Raw genomic sequence first — 18893 nt, forward strand, 5'->3', positions numbered from 1 at the left:
AAAACGAAGTTGAATGACGAAGTCGAATGAAGCAATCAATGTTGATTTGGATGAAGACTAACTAGATGTTGTCGATCAGGATGAAGACGAAGCAGACAACGTTGATGGACATAGACAAAGAGGACAAATAGGAGCGACGCAGACGAAGCCGAACGATGCAAATGAAGTCGAACGAAGAATGATTCCCTAATCCTGTTGTAGGATGAAGGCGAAGTAGATGAAGTCATGTGTGGCTCTGTTACCATGTGAAGGAAAACTCCTTTTTTCTCTTATTCAACTGATGAAAACATATGTTACATATTTATATACGCTCCAATCCCTATAGATTAGGAAAATCTCTAATAGAGGAAAGGTCGTGCAATTAGATCTCCTCTAATTAGGTTACTTATTTATTAGATTTTTTATAATCAAGCTTCCTAATATACAACCATCAGATCTACTACTTTCCATAACAATGGCAAAAATCACAAGAGAAGAATCATAAGGGCGTAATGGCTTCCAGATCCATTTTCTGAGAACAGAGAATTAACATCTCTGATATCTTTAATATTAAGGCCTCTAAATCATGATCAAGCTCAACTTTTTCGCTTTGTGAATGATCTGAACATGATTAATCAAGGCAAACACATTTTTTATGCAAACATCAAGCTCTTTTGACACCTCTATGCTTGTTTTTGTTGTGGAATACATTCAATTGATAGGCAGGAAAAGGTTATGCATCAACTAATATGGTTAAAAGTTGTTTAAAAAGATCAGTTTAGGTTTACATTGTAAGAAAAACTAATGAAGAAGACTTCTTTTAATCTGTCCTCTTAGATGGAATACTGGTGATGGTGATTTGTGCTTGTATTCATGTTTGATATAATATAATTTTGAATACTGTTCTAAGAGGCTTGGTATATCTTTGCTTCTCAGGCTTATCTCCGTTGGAGACTTGGAAGGCGCTGTTGCTTTACTGCTCTCAACCCCTCCAGAAGGATCTAATTTCTATCCAAATGCTCTGCGCGCAGTAGCACTGTCTTCTGCTGTCTCAAGTTCTTTGCACGAGCTTGCTGTGAAGGTAAAGCCTTGTAGTTTTTCCAAAATTATAAATCATAATATTTTTCCCGGGGATCAATACATATATTTGCTGAGAGTTTTTATTATTATAATTTATTTATTTATTTTGGTAACTCCATCTTCAAAAGCGCATTTTCTTTGTAAGTTAAAGTTTACAAGCTCTTATTACTTTCTTAGTATGATGTATTATATTTCAGGGAGGGTTTCTTTGGTTAGATGACCTCTGTTTTTTTGTTACGTTTATTTTTTTATTTGTGATTTTGAAAATGAAATATTTTGGTTGAGTTGGTGTGAGTTTAATGATAGGTTTCTTTCCTGCTTTGAGATTGCTCTTTGGCAGTGTCTGCCACTGTTATGATGGAGTCTGGTCAGACTTTTGGAGACGGCCCGACTTTCTCAGAGCATTCTATAATAATTTAAGGCCTCCAAATTTTGGCGCATTTTGGCAATCTCAATATGTTTTCGCCTTCACTGTTTTGTTTGTGAAAATAAAAAACCTTTTGGTTGGGTTTCTAGAGTTTTAAATCAATGCTGATTTCTAATTACATTAGACCAAACAAATGAAACCTTGCAAACTTCATCAGTTTGGTAAATGTATTTCTTTTTATAGACAACTGAGTGAGTACTTACGTACTTAAATTAATTCTTAGTACAGGTTGTTGCAGCCAATATGATTAGGACTGACAAATCATTGTCAGGGACTCACCTTCTCTGTGCTGTTGGCAGACATCAGGAAGCTTGCTCTCAGGTACGATCTATATTCCAAATTCACATTTATAGACATGATTTTAAATTTTTTTATGGTTATTTCTAAAAGCTGTCCCTTTTGTTTCATTGTATTTTGATCCTTCCTTGCTATGCCAGTTCCATGGCAAATGTTACGGGATTGTATTTGATTAACATGAGTGACTGTTCTGTACAATATAAACTTGCCTTTTTCTTCTTCAACTGTGTCAATTGTCTCCTTCCATCCACAAGTGAATAAGAATACTTGTCAGTCAGTGTGGTAGACATGTAGGAGGACTAGGACTATGGTTTGTATTTTTCACGTCTAGTTTAAACAGTACTTGGTAAAGGAGCTCATAATCTTCATTGCTTTAGAATGGTGAAATTTGATTTCGATGAAAAAAGAAAATGAATGGGAAAGAAGGGGGTCAAACAAAATGATTGGAAATGTTCAGATTCTTACCGCAATCTTCATAAATCATCTTCTTGCCTTTTGGTTTGAGATGGTTGAAGAGTAATAATATTACTGTTCTACTAGAATGATTTCTGATATGAAGCATGGTTAGCATCTATAAAAATATGCTTTTGACAATAATATCTCCTATTTTATATGCTGATCAATTGAATCCATCAGCTTTATTTATTTATTTATTTATTTGTTGTTGGCATGAATTCACCATTTATTTACGAAAACATAATTATTTTAATTTGTTAGTTTTGCTAAACATTTATGTTTTTTCCCCTTTTTCCTGTGTTAATGATGTGCTGTTGCATGTCATAGTTACAAGATGCTGGATGCTGGATCGATGCTGCAACTTTAGCTTCCACCCATTTGCATGGATCGGACTATGCGAGGTTGGCTGTCTAAGCTATCAAATATGAGTATTATTCCAAATCATCATTAAAAACTGCTGTATTTGTTTTCCTGGATATCTTTTGATGCTTATTATGGCTCATGAGCTCAGTTTCCTGAAATAACTAGTGATCATTAGATCCTTTAGCTTAAACAGAAGTTCAGTGTTGTATTATCATGATTATCATTTATTTTTATGACATGCATTTTCATGACTCCAATTCCTTCTCTCACATAAGCCAGCTGTCCCAAACTCCGCCGCCGCCTGCTTCTTCTATCATCACCGCTGCCGTCTGCTGCTTTTGCCACTGCCATTTTTTGCTGTTGCCGTATGTTATTGCTACTGTTGTCGTTGTCACTATTACCGCCCCCTTATCAACTTATTTTCTTCTTCCACAATTATCTCCACCGTCCCCACCAACAATTTTTCTATAAGGTAACAACCTTTAATCCTTAATTTTTTAAAATTTCTTTACATATTTACATATTTTCCATTTTATTTGAATCAAAATTTTTAATTTAGGGTTTTGTAAGAAATTGTTATAGGCATGGAGAAATTCACGATAGGTCATTACGAGCATTGAGCATGGAGGCATGGTTTGTAAATCAACATAGGAGACAATGATATGGCATATTTCTATAAAATGAAATCATTGCGAGAAGGTAATTAAAAAGGGTGCTACAACTACAAGAATGAAGGAGCATGTTTGTGGCATGGCATGCACAAGAATGTTGCATCTTTTGCTAAAGCGTTAGAAGTAGTGAAAGAGGTTTGATTGTATATGAACAAAGGGCGATGTCAAAGCATCTTCCACTTCGATAAATTGATGAAATAGTTGATATTAGTTGTTATTATAGGAGTGAGCGAAGTGTTAGGGATTCATCATCTTTATCACCAATATCTAGTAGAAGTGTAAGTAATCCTATGGATTATTATATTGTAAATGTGGAGTAACATATAGGTCATAGAGAGGGGGCAACTGTAACTCAGAAAATGTATTTAGAGCATGCTAGTAAAGCATTCAAACTTATTTGCATGAATATTGTGAGATTTTTTAATGAAAATTTCATTCCATTCAATGTTTCCAACCTCCTCTTCTTTTATAGGATATGTTTCATATGTGCTTATGGTTGAGGCTTGAAACCTCCATCCATGTACGATTTGAGGATATAAGCTGTAGTAGTTGAGTAATCAACAGAATGGCATAGAGTATATTCAAATGAATTGGGGTTAGACTAGAGTGACAATCTTGTCTGATGGGTGATCTAATGTAGAATAAGATTTAGATCAACATTTTGAAAAATTATCCTTATGATGTGCTACTTCCTTGAAATCTGTAGAAGTATATGATTAAGTAATTGACGCAGAGTACATTTTTTGATGGTTTGGAGTGATTGATTGTCACGGTCATGCCTGAGGCTTGGATTTATTTAGACATGAATGGACGGTCGGATGATGGAAATAAATTTTCTATCATTCTATATCTATCAGTAACCATTTAATATTCAAATATTCATGTCAGAGCCACTAAAATTATAACTCAAACTTTTACCTTTCTGATTGTTGACTTCGGCTTCTATATATATTGATTCCTCTTTAATTCATCTAATTCAAAAGCTTTAAACCTGAAAACGATATTAAAACGACATAATTAGTTGTCTAAAGATAAATCAAGAGCAATCACATTTCTAAACTATAGTAACCCAAGGAAGAGAAAAAATATGCATGCTGGTTTTTCATATTTTATTCTAGAAAATCATATAATAATCTAATGTATTCATGACATTTACTGAATGAAAATAATCTAAATTTCTATATACATTAACTTTAATTTCACTTTTATTTTATACTTTTAACATTCACATTTGTTTCAGGAGCAACATCATAACATAATTTAACACACCTCTGACCGATATTATCCTGTCGGCATAGCAATTCGTGATCTAATTTACACGATTGCCTGAAGTGGAAATGTGTTTTTCACCCATGACTGGTATTCTTCTATCGGCATAACAGTTAGCGTTTTAAACATCACAGTTGTCTGGGGTGGTAATGTGTACTCTCCCCTGACCGATATTCTTTCTCAGCACATTAGTTAGTGATCGAAACATCATAATTGTCTGTGATTATAAGAAAACTTTTATGCACTTCGGTACATTGGCATCCCCTGTCTGTACTATTAGGGGGTGAATTCATCTTAACATGCATATACAAGCATTCATATAAAAAAAAGTTATTTCATTATTCATAATATACATTCTTTGTTATGAGATATTTTCATTCATTTACTAATGAATAAAAGCACTTTTATTAAAATTAAAATGAATTACATAAATATAATAATTTCATAGATAGACTATTATGCATTCTCTTTATGTTAGGCTTGCTATCCGGTTGGTTCGGTTCATTTTCTAACTAGCTATTGCTCCATATTTTCTTGTCATAAAGAGCTCATATAATGTCACACCAATATTGTAACCTATTTTCATAGATATACGAATATATTTCTCCCAACTACCTCCAAAATGAAGAGCATAAACTTTTATAAAATCATCCAATGTTTACAACGACTATTTTGTCTGAGGATGAATTTTGCTAATTAAAGCTAATCTTATGCCCAAATCCTTTCGCTTTATGCCATTACCTAGAAGCAAAATTCATATCTCAATTAACTATGATGATGATCTGTATCACATTTAATAAAATAATGTTGTCAACATAGACATTTGCCAACTTTTGCACGAGGCAACTTTGTTTTATATGTAGAAGATGAACTATTTTTCAGAGTATATCTATCACCACCCAAATTGCAGCATAATGTTTTTAAGATTTTGGCAAACCAACTATAAAATCTATTAGCAATCTCTTTTTGTTTTCACATTGGCATAGGAAGATGCTTACAACAGTCTAGGCTTTTGATTCTCTGCCTTAGACATCTGATATGTCAAAGACTTCACTATAAAGTATGTCTTCATATGAAATTCATGAAGATATTCAAAACATTTCTTAATGACCTGTTTATCCTTTTTTTAACGCTTCTCATATTAGCTTGATATGAAATCATTAGTCCCGGGGTGGTTAGCTTTATTAAAACTTCTTATCATTTCCTAACAAACATCTTTTTTGTTTCCTAATGAACAAAACAAATAGCAATTTAATATGAATTTCTCCATTAAAAAAAAAAGTAATAATCAATTTTGTTGAAGTTTAATCCAATTTATGATATTTGTGCAACTCCCATGGTTCCTTGGTTCTTATTTCCTTTTATTGAGTTGAACTCTTTCATTTGTCTTTTTTTTTTTTTTTTTGTCATAATTAACATACTCTTCACCAAGAAATTGAAATTTTGTCAACATTTTTCAGGGTATTGCAAAGATGGGCTAACAATGTTCTGCATAATGAACATGACATATGGAGGTGGGCACAATTTTTACTATTGGTCTCTTTGATTGAATAAAGAACTCATTCAATTTCTTTGTAGATCAGCTAACGAACCAAATTCTATACCTGTAGGGCTTTGATTCTTTACGTTGCCGCGGGAGCGTTGCATGAAGCATTCTCAGCACTTCGTGATGCGAAGCTTCCCGACACAGCCGCCATGTTCTTGGTTGCCTGTCACGAGATATATGCACAAATGCGCTCTGAGTCGCACTGTTCTGACGAACAATCTGATAGGATAGTTGATGGTGAAACCAAATTCATTCTACCATGTAAGAATATAGATGATGATGATGTGAATGCAGTCAGCGACTTTTACGGGGAATATCAACGAAAACTTATCCATCTTTGCATGGACTCAGTGCCTCTCTTCGACTGAGTAACTGCAAACATTTATAACTCGTTCATCCCGCTTGAAGCAGCTTTTTGGAAAGATAGTTCAACTCCTTGTTCGGAAAACTTAAGGAGAAACCGCTCAGCTCATTTATTGTGGAGTTCTCCATTTTGCAAGCTTGGAGCTCTAATCTGTTGCATTTTTACCGAAGCTTTATATGGTAAGAATACACTCCTTCCCAGCTTCTGCCAGTGGATGTGTGATCATGAATATGTCGCATTCTCGAATTAATTTGATAAAATTTTGATGCTTATACGAACAATTGATATTATTTGATTTTTTTTTCTTTTATAGAATAAAGACACCCACGATGCATGAAGTAAATTTCATTCTTTTTGTGAAATTCTTGAGTTGCGTAGTTGAACTTCAAATGTCTTCTTGTCGTTAAACGAAATCATAGTTGGTTTAAACGGGTGTGAATCTTAGATGATTAAACTTTATGTAATATTTAATATGCTTGCATTTCGTGTTAGTTTAAAATGTTTCTCCGGTGAAATTAAATTTAGATTTAGATCCATGTCACCCAATTCCTATGTATTGACAAATCTAACACCTAAGGTTTGATTTTTACATTAATGCCACCTTACCTACGTATGAAAGTTGTACTTCACTTTTTAAAAATTAAAATTGTGATATTTTTTTTATGTAATATGAAAAATTTGGTTGGTAGAAATGTAAAAAGTAAAATTTAGGTGTTAGATATGTAAATATGTAGGAATTGGGTGGTATGTATGTAAATACACCATATTAAAGTATTAAGAGTATTGGTAAATGGGATCATGTTCCTAATTGTTTCATCAGGCCTATAAATGAAGGCGTTGCGAGTCGTGAACAAGCAAATCAAATATGGACTAAATTTATTTGATTTCTTGTTCTCCATGATGCCCTCAATCTTAGTCCAATATAAGTCATAACAAATGTAGCTATTTTATTTTATTTTTTATATATATTTTTTAAATCAAGCTTTACCTTTCAAGAAAGTTTCTAAATTGATTGTTTATCAAGTGTTATTTACTAGTTCTCAAATACCAATAAAGTTTCTAGTAGCATTTACATGCATACCACCAAATTCCTATTTATTTGCATATTTAACACTAAACCTTTTATATTTTTTATGTGCATATGTGAGATAGCATATATATATATATATATATATGCGCTATATATTCAAATTGGTTGGTTAGACATCTGCTTGTCAGTTGCAAATCTGATTTTGTGTTTGATTTATAAATAATTAAGAATTGAGTGCATTGCATGTAAATCTTCCATTAAAACAATGCTATATTTCATTTAGCAAGTCGACAATTAATGAGAATTAGATTGCCGAAAAGGCCACTTTAAAAGATTTCTTATATTCAATAGATGAATCATAGACATCATCGAGGATTTTAAACATTCAAAATGAATGACACTCGGCAAGCCAGCACTTCAATGAGTAACTTTATATGTTACACATATATAAAATTTAAACTTATATAATAAAATTAAATTTATATATTTAATTAGTAAATTTAATATTTATTAGTTTTATAAATATATTATATTTTAATTTTATATATTTAACTTATTTATAATTTTAAATTAATTTATATATATAATTAGAAATTAAATATTTTATAATTATATAATTAAATTATATATATAATAAATTAAATATTTTCCTATTTCTGTTGGATTACATTAGGGATCGGCTTTAAGCCCATATCTTTTTGCTTTAGTTATCGGCTTTAAGCCATATCTTTTTGCTTTAGTTATGGATGGTCTTATTGGACATTTACAGGAGAGATGTACCTGGTGTAGCTTTTTGCTGATGATATCCTTCTCGTGGATAAAACGAGAGAAAAAGCCCAGGAAAAACTTGAATTATGGAGGCCTACATTGACATTGGAGTTTAAAGGCCTTCGTTTAAGTAGATTGTTTAGGGTTTAGGGTGATTACAATGATGACGATCCAAATATGGAAAATTTAAATGCATACCACTAAATTCTTATGTATTTACATAACAAACACCTAAACTTTATTTTTTTCATTTATGCATTTGGGTGGTAAAAATGTAAAAAAGCAAAGTTGGGGTATTAGATATGTAAACATATAAGAATTGGATGGTATCTATGTAAATACCAGAAAATATATTCAAAATAGTAATAGAAGATTAGCATAAGATATTGAAAATAAAATGGGCATTTTTTTATCTGCTCCAAGGAAATTCCAAAAAAAAGGGTGTCAAAACAATGCAAGAATGCAAGTTCCTCTAACCGAATAAAAGGAGGAATAGAAAAGGTTTAATTGAAATAGATAGGCTTAGGTCACTTAAACAGAGAAAAATTCAATGCATTTTTTCTTCTTGGTTATTATATCAGATCTTCACCAAAAAGAGCAGAGATTTACTCCACTTCAGCCAAGTAATCATCAATTTCAGCCGCGCTCAGCACCCTGCGACAAAAAATAATAATAAAAAGGAAAATTTAAAACACCACCCTGCAAAAAATGGTTTAGCCTTATAAAAGATATGACAAATATTTTGAAAAGCAATATATGAACATTCACAGTGCAATTTTTAAATTTAGGCATCAAATTTTACAACAGCAATATGTGAAAACATGAAGCAGCTTTCCGGATACAGCTTTTCTTCAGAAATAATCTAAGTATTTTTTTAACTATAGATTAATAGTGTGATTTAGCTAATATGATAGCTCTCTTTTGTTCACGATTTCTTTTCATATGATATTTTCATTTTTTAAATTACAGAATGTTATAACGAGATTAGCGTTTTGGTTCGGATGGCTTTCATGAAACAAATAATTGATCCATTAACAGAACACATTTCAACGAATACGAGTTCTGAGAACATAAAAGCTATAGTTAGTTTGAAGGAATTGAAGGAGAAGAAATGAACATTAAAAAATAGAAGAGATTTGAACAAAATTAAATTTCCATACGATTGTTTGGTTGATGACGAGAAATTGAGTGAATAATATTTTTTTTTTATTTCTTGTTTGTATTGTGTTTTTATTTCTTGAATGGAAGGAACTTTATTGAAGGAAAAACGTATTTGTTCACCTTTCATATCCCACACTAATTATATTGGAATCAAACATCCCAAAATGAAATTTTGAAGTAAAAGATGTAAATTTCGTTGAGCTAAATAAATCCCAAATAAAATCTGAAAATTAAATAAGCTTTGCTGATTCTTCTATTACAAGCCAAGCTTTTTAACATTAGATTTTCAGTGAGCGATTCAGCAAACCCACTTTCATATAACTTGTAGCTTATGAAGGGAAGGAAAGTAAATTACCTTCACGTTCCCACCATTAATTACCGACTACAACAGAAACGGTCCTCTAAATTAACAAAATTTCATGCTATGTCTTGGTTTTGAGCTTGACAAACCAAATGGATGAACAATAGAAGACCAAAATTAGATATTTACCCTGCATTTTAGAGGCAAGCTTGACAAACCAAACCAAGATCAAAGCCTAAATTGAATGCGATATAGACCTCAAATCTAGCTAGTCCAAAACTGTTTTTATTAGTTATTTATTATTAGTATTATTCTTTATTTAATTATATAGAAATTCCTAAGGCAATAATTCCTTGGGGGATACAACAAACGCAAGAGGTCCACATCATGAAGAATGGACAAATGAATTCACATGAATTTCTTGAGAGAGATTTTCTGTGAATCAAATCAAGGATCTTTAGATCAAATTAAGACCATCTAAACCAAGGAACATCCACAACAAGGATTCTTTGATCTTCAATAAAATTGTATTTGTGCCCTCCACGGTGTTGTAATCGGCACTATTTTCCAGGAATCCAAACAGCTAAGTTTAAATTTACAACCTGCTTACTATAAGATAACCTTCGTTGGCTTAACATCACCATTGCTAGCCCAGTCACACAATTTATAATCAACTCAACAATAAAATTATTGAAGATTTACCATAAACACCGCTCAATTCCCATGTATTTACATATCTAACACCTGAACGTCAATTTTTACATATACCACCTTATCTATGCATGAGGTGTATTTCACTTTTTTATGTGAGATGAAAGACTGATGTGGGTGGCATAAATGTAAAGTTCAAAGTTTACGTGCTAGATATGTAAATACTTAGGAATTGAGTAGCACATATATAAATGCTCCTAAAATTATGCATAATTGCAAACCTGTGCAATAGGAGCAAGAGAGCATACCTGAACTTCCGGTCGGTGCCAATTAACCCAATTTCAATATTCTTGCCCGAAATTTGGCCTTCAAAACTACAAAATGGCAGCAGAAACCATCACATTATTGCCAAGGGAGAAGCAAGTTCTTGTTAATATCACGGATTACAAGAAATAACATACCCTTCTTTCAAGGTCAAAATAGCAGTATGAACAGCATCATCAAGCTCCATATCCTCAGTGTACCTTCAGTACAAAAAGAAACAAACAAGCGCTTTCCAATTATAAGAACAAAATGTGATATCACAAAAAAATAAACCACAAAACACTCAGAAAAATCGCAGAAATGAGTACATGAAAAGCCTACAAATTTATTCAAGAGAATAAATTTAGAGCTAGTAAAGCCACTGGCATGCATTTCCCAAACAATATAATCACAAATATTGACCCTAACGCAAAACCTACCCCAGCTTTATATAGATATCTATCTGAAACCATAAAAGTCGCAGAAGAGAAATATGACATATTTGTAATTGTGATAAATCGAGAGTAAGGAAGGCCATGACATAGGCTAGTCTCGAATTCTTTCAAAACTAGGCACATTAATGGGTATAGAGGCTAAGAAAACCAAGGATGGCGCAACGATGAGTTTATTTTTAATGAAAGGTGTATGCTTCAGAATAATGTTGTAATCCTAAAGGTATTCAATAAACTTAATATATAAACACACACATATTTTTTTTGGAATTTATATATTTTAAAGCCAATTAATAAAAAATGCAAACGAATTTATTTGGTGGAAAATAATATTGCCAATATCTTAAAGTCTTAATTAAAGCATAAATTTCTTATGATAAGTAGAATGCATTTGTTTAGCTCCATTCAATCACGCACTAAAGTAAGCAACAATATGGCTGTCATCAACACATTAAAGCTTCAATGAAAGCATAAATTCTCTATCATAAATTAATCACCTTTGTTTAGCCTTAATGTAATCATCTTGATTAAGAACACCATGTATGCCAAACAAAAGGCATTATAAAATACCTCAAAAACAACCATAAAATAAGAGAATCTAAAATTTTGTAATGTAGTCATTCATACCATTATTTGTTCAAAGGCTTTAACAACAAGTGATAACCACCTAAACTTAAATTTTTTAAAGATCTATCGAAATGGTGATAAAGATACTAATAATCATAACAAACCACCTATAAAATATAGCTAGCCCATGGAAGCCTCTAGCATTAAAAATAGAAGCGAGGCTTTGATTTTATATTTTAAGGGATTTATAAGAACGTCGAGGAATGTGACAAGATAAAAAACACCCCCAAAAAAATATTGCCTTTAACAAAAAAATAAAAATTGCACATTTTAAGATTAACATGCAACTTTTCATCCCTTAATTTAGATGGTACTTTGAGATGTAAATTAAGATGATATCAAAGAACACAACCAAAAACTTACCAATGAATGAATAAAACACTTATTTATCAATTTATAAAAGCAACATGCATATTAGACAATAAAAAAGGTACTATAGAACATTCATATAACTTATCATACCCCTTAAATGTCAATCTTCATTCTTCCCCATAATAAATCCAAATATGTAAATTCACTACATAAAGTAAGTTTTGAAGAGTACAACGACTCAGATATCATGTCAAGCATGTCATTAGTCTATGCATAAAAAATTTGTCCATTAGATTGATTTTATGTATTGCGTCACTATTAACAGTCACCATACAAGAACTATCTTTATTTAGCATCATTAATGCAAGGACAACAAAAGGGTTGACTTTTCTGCATAACCATTTCTATGTTGTCCGATCAACCTTATATTTGAGCTCAACAAGCAAATGATAGATTAATCCTATAGTATGAAAATTTTGGTAGTGGTGAGCATAGTATAAAATCAATGGTGGGATGCTTGAAATTCTACCAGGGCCACAACCCAAATATATATAATTTTCAGAAACCAAAGAAGAAATCTCATGTTTAACCAAAAAGAAAAGAATGAGGAGCTCATTGATGATATTTTGAAAGGCCTTTCAACCACAAATAGTAAACATTAAAATGTAATGTGTCATGGTAGAAGCTTGGGCCGACACTCTAGATTGTTTAGTGAAATCACAAAGAGTTGAATGAAAAGTTGCAGTCTAAAATTAAGGCTTTGGACAAAAGTTGTACATATATCAAATATTTTATTGTGTATTTTTTACATAGACTACATAATCTTAATAAAATATAAGTAAATAAAGTACCCTTTGAACTTCAAAAGCATAAGTTCTATGTAGTCCATAATGAATTACATTCATGTCATAAAGCCAGAGGTGACTTTCGGTGAATATGACAACAGAGGAGAGGATCGCCGACAATGCTAATTTACACCTCTTATCATTTTAAATTTCTTAAATTAGGAAGATAAAAATGCATTTTTACACCTCTTATCATTCGAAATTTCTTAAATTAGGAAGATAAGAATGCATTTCAAATCCTCAATAATGGTTGGGGGCGTGAAAATGCATCTCACAATAAAAAATTGTGGGACTTTCATGGAAAACACGATCATCATCAAATATCAAAGGCTCATTATTAATTACATACTTAGCTCACCACTTCGCTCAAATATCAAAGGCTCATTATTAATTACATACTTAGCTCACCACCTCGCTCAGTAAATTATCAAGAGATTAATCCAAGGCTAAATTTTGATGGCATAAACCTTCCAGACACTTGAAACAAGTCAGTGGAAGTTCTAGTTGTTTAATTAGCACTAAGGATGTCAAAAAAGCTCGTCGTTCGCGAATAACTCCTGTTTGGCTCACTAAGAAGCTCGTGTTTGATTCATTCAATAAGCGAACAAGCCAAACACGAACAAGTTTATTGAGCTCGGTTTATAAGCGATTTGAACACAAATAGACCTATGTGCAGCTCGTTATTGTTCGAATTATAAAATTTCCTTCGCCCCTTTTGTCGGTAAAGGATAGTCGTCTCTCATTCTCTCTCATTTGTTGCTTGTGCGTCGTGGCTCACCTCTGTGAACTTTTTCTACACAGAATTTTGAATCTCTCCTCTCATTTAGTTATTATTGTGATAGTTCCCTTACTAGCTTTTTTCTTGTCCCTCGTCTTTATTATCTGAGAAGATATTATCCCCATTAGGGGCTAGGATACGATTGTGATTTGTTTATTCTTCGATTAGGGTTTGATACTTCGGTATACCAACGACAGGAAGTCCTATTTGGGTTTATCATAGTGATATTATATTTTCTAAATATTTGTGTTGATTTGGTTATTTAGTTTGCTGCTTCATTTTCAATTTTTCATATAAGTGAGCATAAGATGCTTTAGTTTGGTTTAAGACAGTGAAGTTGTGTATCACAGTTTTTGGTTATGCTTCAAGTACTTGTATGGATCATTTCTTGTTCCTCATCTTTATTATCTGAGAAGATATTATCCCCATTAGGGGCTAGGATACGACTGTGATTTGTTTATTCTTTGATTAGGGTATAAGTGAAGTTGTGTATCACAGTTTTTGGTTATGCTTCAAGTACTTGTATGGATCATTTCTTGTTCCTCATCTTTATTATCTGAGAAGATATTATCCCCATTAGGGGCTAGGATACGACTGTGATTTGTTTATTCTTTGATTAGGGTATAAGTGAAGTTGTGTATCACAGTTTTTGGTTATGCTTCAAGTACTTGTATGGATCATTTATGTTCAGAAGTTGGATCGATTCACTTTCGATGTTGGTGGATTTGTTTCATGGAGATGCTTAGTTCAATTATACACTTATTAAAATTTTAGTTTGGGTGAAATTGTATTTGATAAATTTTGGTATTCAGTTTGGCTCAGACATGTTCACTTTTATATGCAGACCATCAATGTTCATTTCTTGAAGATTTTCTTCTTTTGTCTATTTAGACTTAGGAGGCATACAACATACATGAACCATATTAATATATGCACTTATAGATATTACCATGCTGGTGAATTTGTCTTATTGAGATGTTTTATCATAGTAGACATTTATTATTATTATTTTTAATTCTCTTCAATAATGTGAAGATATTTTTATCATATATTTAGCTATATATGAACTTGACATTACATACGTTTATGTGTTCTAATGCGAATTTTAGACACATGCATAAATAATACATCATGTTATATTATGTTTTTATGTTTAATTATTTGCAATATCAACATATGAACAATCTCAATCTGCATAAGTTAGTGATCAATTATCAGTCATCATACAAAATGAAAATGATAGTTATCATATTATTTCTCAATATGTTGAAGTGGTTGCTGGAAGTACTAGTACTGACATGCAAGCCAAAAAAAGTAGAAAGCGAATGTCAACTATGTCGAAGTTTTTTTGTCCAATGCATTTTTGTGAGGAAAAAATCCACAAACTAAAAACATTGCACAACTTCTCAGACACACTAAGGAATGTGACAAGAAAAAAAGAGTTCAACTAATGACTTATCAGATAAAAGATAAAAGGTTGAACTTTTCGCCCTTTGAAACTGATACTGACTCAGAGTTTCTTAAATTCTATGATTCTAAAAATTATGATCAACAACTCTTAAGAGATGTAATTGTCAAAATGATAATTGTACATGAGTATCTATTCATGATAGTTAAACATGTTTCGTTCATTATATTATTGAAAAAAGTTTTATCCTAATTTTGAGAGTGTTTCAAAGAACATCATAAAAAATGATTGCATGAAAGTTTGAGTGTGAGAATGAAAAACATAATGTTGTCTTAAAGATGTTCATAAAGTGTCACTAACAGCTGATTATTTGATCTATAATCAAACCATATGATATATATGCTCAACTGTTCATATATCGATGAAACATGAAATGTAAGGAAAGTAATTTTCAATTTTATTGAGTTAGGGTATCCACATACTGACACTTACATATGTGATGTTATTTATGAATATTTGTTAGAGTGAAAGTTCCACAATAAAGTCTTTACATTTCCTTTAAATAATGCAAATAATAATGATATGTCAGCTAGCTCATTAAAAATAAATTCTCAATCACAGAAAAAGTTGTATTTTTATGATTTTTTTTGTGAGATTGCACACATATCCTCAATATAATGATCCAAGATTGGCTAAAAGATATTCGGGAAATCATTCAAAATATCATAGAGTAGGTGAAGCATAAATTTGTAGAATTGCTAAATAAATAGTTTCAATTACAATATCTTTATCTATTGAAGCTTCTATAAGGTGGAACTCAACTGTTAATTTGTTAGAGTTTGTATTTATTTATTACAATGTTTTCCAACACTATGCAATTAAAGGCAGTAATTATAAAGGGTTGCAAACTAACTCATAGTGATTGAAATATGAGAAAATAAGAAAATTTCTTTCAGTTTTAATACTATTACGAAGATAATCTTTGTTACTCTCGATCTTACTTGAAATATAGTTTCACTTACAGTCATGCATGCTAAGAATATTTGAAAGAGAAGTTAAAGTCAGAAGACGATTATATGAGAAATATGTCTTTGAGTGTGCAAATTAAATTTAATAAATATTTGGAGAATGCAATCTTCTAATGTCTATTAAAAACCCTAGATTGAAATATAAGTATATTAATTTTACATTTCCGAAGATACTTTTATATGATTAGGTTGATTATAATCTTAAATCAATTCAAAAAACTTTATGGGAATAATATTCATATTATGTTATTGATTGCACATCTCCTAGTCCTACAAATAATGTTTCATATTAGAGATTTTCATCTGCAGCTGATTATATGATTTTTTTATATCATTTTGATTGTATGTTTGAATTTACGGATTTTGTGGTAACTTCTGAATCCGTGAAATCGTTCCAGCCTCATTTACAAGTATAAATTGAGGTATTATTTGTGTGCACAGAATAGAATTTTGATGTGTTTGACTGGCAGAAAATGAATACACTAAAGTATCATCAGTTTTCTATTGTGGCTTGAGAAATTTTAACAAAACAATTAACTACAATTGCCCCAGAATCTGTTTTTAGTATTGGTTGCAGAGTGTTAGATGATTGTAGAAACACTTTATACATGAAAATTGTTAATACATTAATTTGTGCACCAAGTTGGATTAGATCCACTAAAAAAATGCAAAGACACTTTTGTTAATCAATTCATTAAATATACTTTTTCTAGTTCATTTTCTTTCTTCTTACTGAATATTAAAATTTATTTTATTTAATCATTTTCAACAAGAGATGCTTGTAGAAGAAAAACATAATATTCAACTATCAGGCATCTAAAGTCAACTCTTCTCTACACAATCTTTTGATACCTCTGAATTTATACAATTGTAGCAAGTTTGGACTTCAAAATTTTTTTTTGCTTATATAGTTATGTTATTTGCAATGTTATTGATTTGATATTATATTGTATTTTTTATATACATTCACAAATTTATTTATACAATACCACTTTGTAGCATTTCTATATCTGGTATGATAATTTTATGCAATTATATAGAAAATTATGATTATTAAAGTGGTTGTGATGATGTTTGAGATGATCAACTATGCCAAAATTGACACGACTTAATTACATGATGCAACTTTTTATATGAATTTGATATATTTAAAATTAGTATGACATAATTAAATTAAGCAACACTTTAGTACCCATTAGATAAATGCTAAGCACTTCTGAAATTTGTTTGAAAATTTCATTAAGCAACTTTTTAAATTAATATTAATAAATTTAAAGACGGATGACAAAATCACATTATGCAACCCTACAATTATAGCTGAAATTAACATTTAATCCTAAATTTGAGCTTCTATATTATGATATATTGATATGTGGTTGATATTTTTTTATGGTGAGTTTTATTTATAACCATATGATTAAATTGTTTTCTATTATTTCATCTCATATAATATCATTATTTATTTAACATTTCATTTAGCAGAAATATTTGTATTAAATTTCTGTTTAAGTTTATTATTATGGATCCTTTTATGTTAGAGTTTTGAATGGGAACCAAGTGCAGTTTTTTAATGATAGTTTTTTGCTTCGTTATTATATTGGTTGAGTTTTTAGTCAATTTAATATTAAGATTCATCACTGTGAGTCAGTAATTTTGAAAGAATTATAGTTGGAGTCAAGTTCCAAGCTTACAACATTTTCACACCCATTGTGCATTATTTTTTGTGCTGTTCATTAAATACAAACCAGATAACTCTTATGCATTTACATATCGAGCACCTAAACTTCAAAAATACTTGCCAGATTACCTATTCATCAAAATATGTATTTCAATTCTTAAAATTTAAAATGATGGTATTTTTTTATGGTATGAAGGATTTGGTATGTGTTAGATATGTAAAAACATAGGTCTCTCCTTACTTTTCTCTTGTTCTTCTTTTCTGGTTATTGATTTTGGCTTTGGTTGATGCTTGGTTTGTAGGCTGAAGAGGGTCGTGGTCTGCCTAAGTCTGGCTTCTTTTTGTATTTTTCTGTCTATCTGGTAGCTTTGTCTGATTCTTGTTGCATTATGATTCAACCAAGCTTAGTTCTTTTGGATGAAATCATCTAGTTTTGTTTCAGTGTTGGAATTTCATTTTACTTTATTTTGGCTAATAAGAATAATAACATTTAGCTGGTTATACCATTAACTGTTTCTGTAACTATAATGATTTTGGCTGGAATATTTCTTTTATTACTTGAGCTATGAAGCTTTCCAGAGATGCAAGCCAATTCAATCATGTTTGGAAATTTATTTCCTTTTATTTTGGATGAAAACATCATGATTTATTTCAATTAGGTTCTTGTCTTGATCCTTTTAATCTTCATCTTGGTTGTTGGTGGTTCTTCTAATGATCTTTAATAGCTTTGCTTCTATTGATTGGATAGAGAAAGGTTGAAGTTTCATATCATATTGGTTTTGCTTTTGCTGTAAAATTGGAGGTTCTTTTTCCATTGATTAGACATTTTGATGGATTGTTTTTTGAGAGCATTTGATGATAAAGTTTTTTAATCCTATCACTATTGGTTGGAAGGTTTTTTGTTGCCTGCTGTGGGAAATCAGAGAAATAATTTTGTATTTCACTTACTTCTTTGAATTGATAATACAAGGTATTATACAGGAGATTACAAGTAGAAAAACTAGAAAACTATTTCACTAATTCCCTTAATTTAAGGGATTACAAATTAATTCTAATTCCCTCAATTTAAGGGATTACCAATTAATTCTAATTCCCTTAA

General features: G+C 31.0%; 2 protein-coding genes across 3 annotated transcripts in view; one reads left to right on the top strand and one right to left on the bottom strand.

Moving 5' to 3' along the window:
- Positions 1 to 6812, top strand: part of LOC110037198 (WD repeat-containing protein 11-like) — a 124592-nt gene extending 117780 nt beyond the window's left edge. The window contains exons 17-21 of one of the 2 annotated variants that reach the window (XM_020741783.1): positions 916 to 1060; positions 1715 to 1807; positions 2567 to 2640; positions 6003 to 6056; positions 6153 to 6812. In XM_020741783.1, the coding sequence (XP_020597442.1) occupies positions 916 to 1060; positions 1715 to 1807; positions 2567 to 2640; positions 6003 to 6056; positions 6153 to 6456 (670 nt within the window). In that variant the 3' untranslated portion in view covers positions 6457 to 6812. The remainder of the gene's footprint in view (positions 1 to 915; positions 1061 to 1714; positions 1808 to 2566; positions 2641 to 6002; positions 6057 to 6152) is intronic. The other variant, XM_020741784.1, reaches the window with a different exon arrangement.
- A 1826-nt stretch (positions 6813 to 8638) lies between these two features.
- Positions 8639 to 18893, bottom strand: part of LOC110037197 (proteasome subunit alpha type-2-B) — a 104382-nt gene continuing 94127 nt past the window's right edge. Inside the window, exons 9-11 of the mRNA XM_020741782.1 lie at positions 10825 to 10887; positions 10672 to 10737; positions 8639 to 8904 (exon numbers count right to left, since the gene is read on the bottom strand). Of these exons, the coding sequence (XP_020597441.1) occupies positions 8856 to 8904; positions 10672 to 10737; positions 10825 to 10887 (178 nt within the window). The 3' untranslated portion in view covers positions 8639 to 8855. The remainder of the gene's footprint in view (positions 8905 to 10671; positions 10738 to 10824; positions 10888 to 18893) is intronic.

This window comes from Phalaenopsis equestris, unplaced genomic scaffold (assembly GCF_001263595.1).
Source record: "Phalaenopsis equestris unplaced genomic scaffold, ASM126359v1 Scaffold216725, whole genome shotgun sequence".
Taxonomy (NCBI): domain Eukaryota; kingdom Viridiplantae; phylum Streptophyta; class Magnoliopsida; order Asparagales; family Orchidaceae; genus Phalaenopsis; species Phalaenopsis equestris.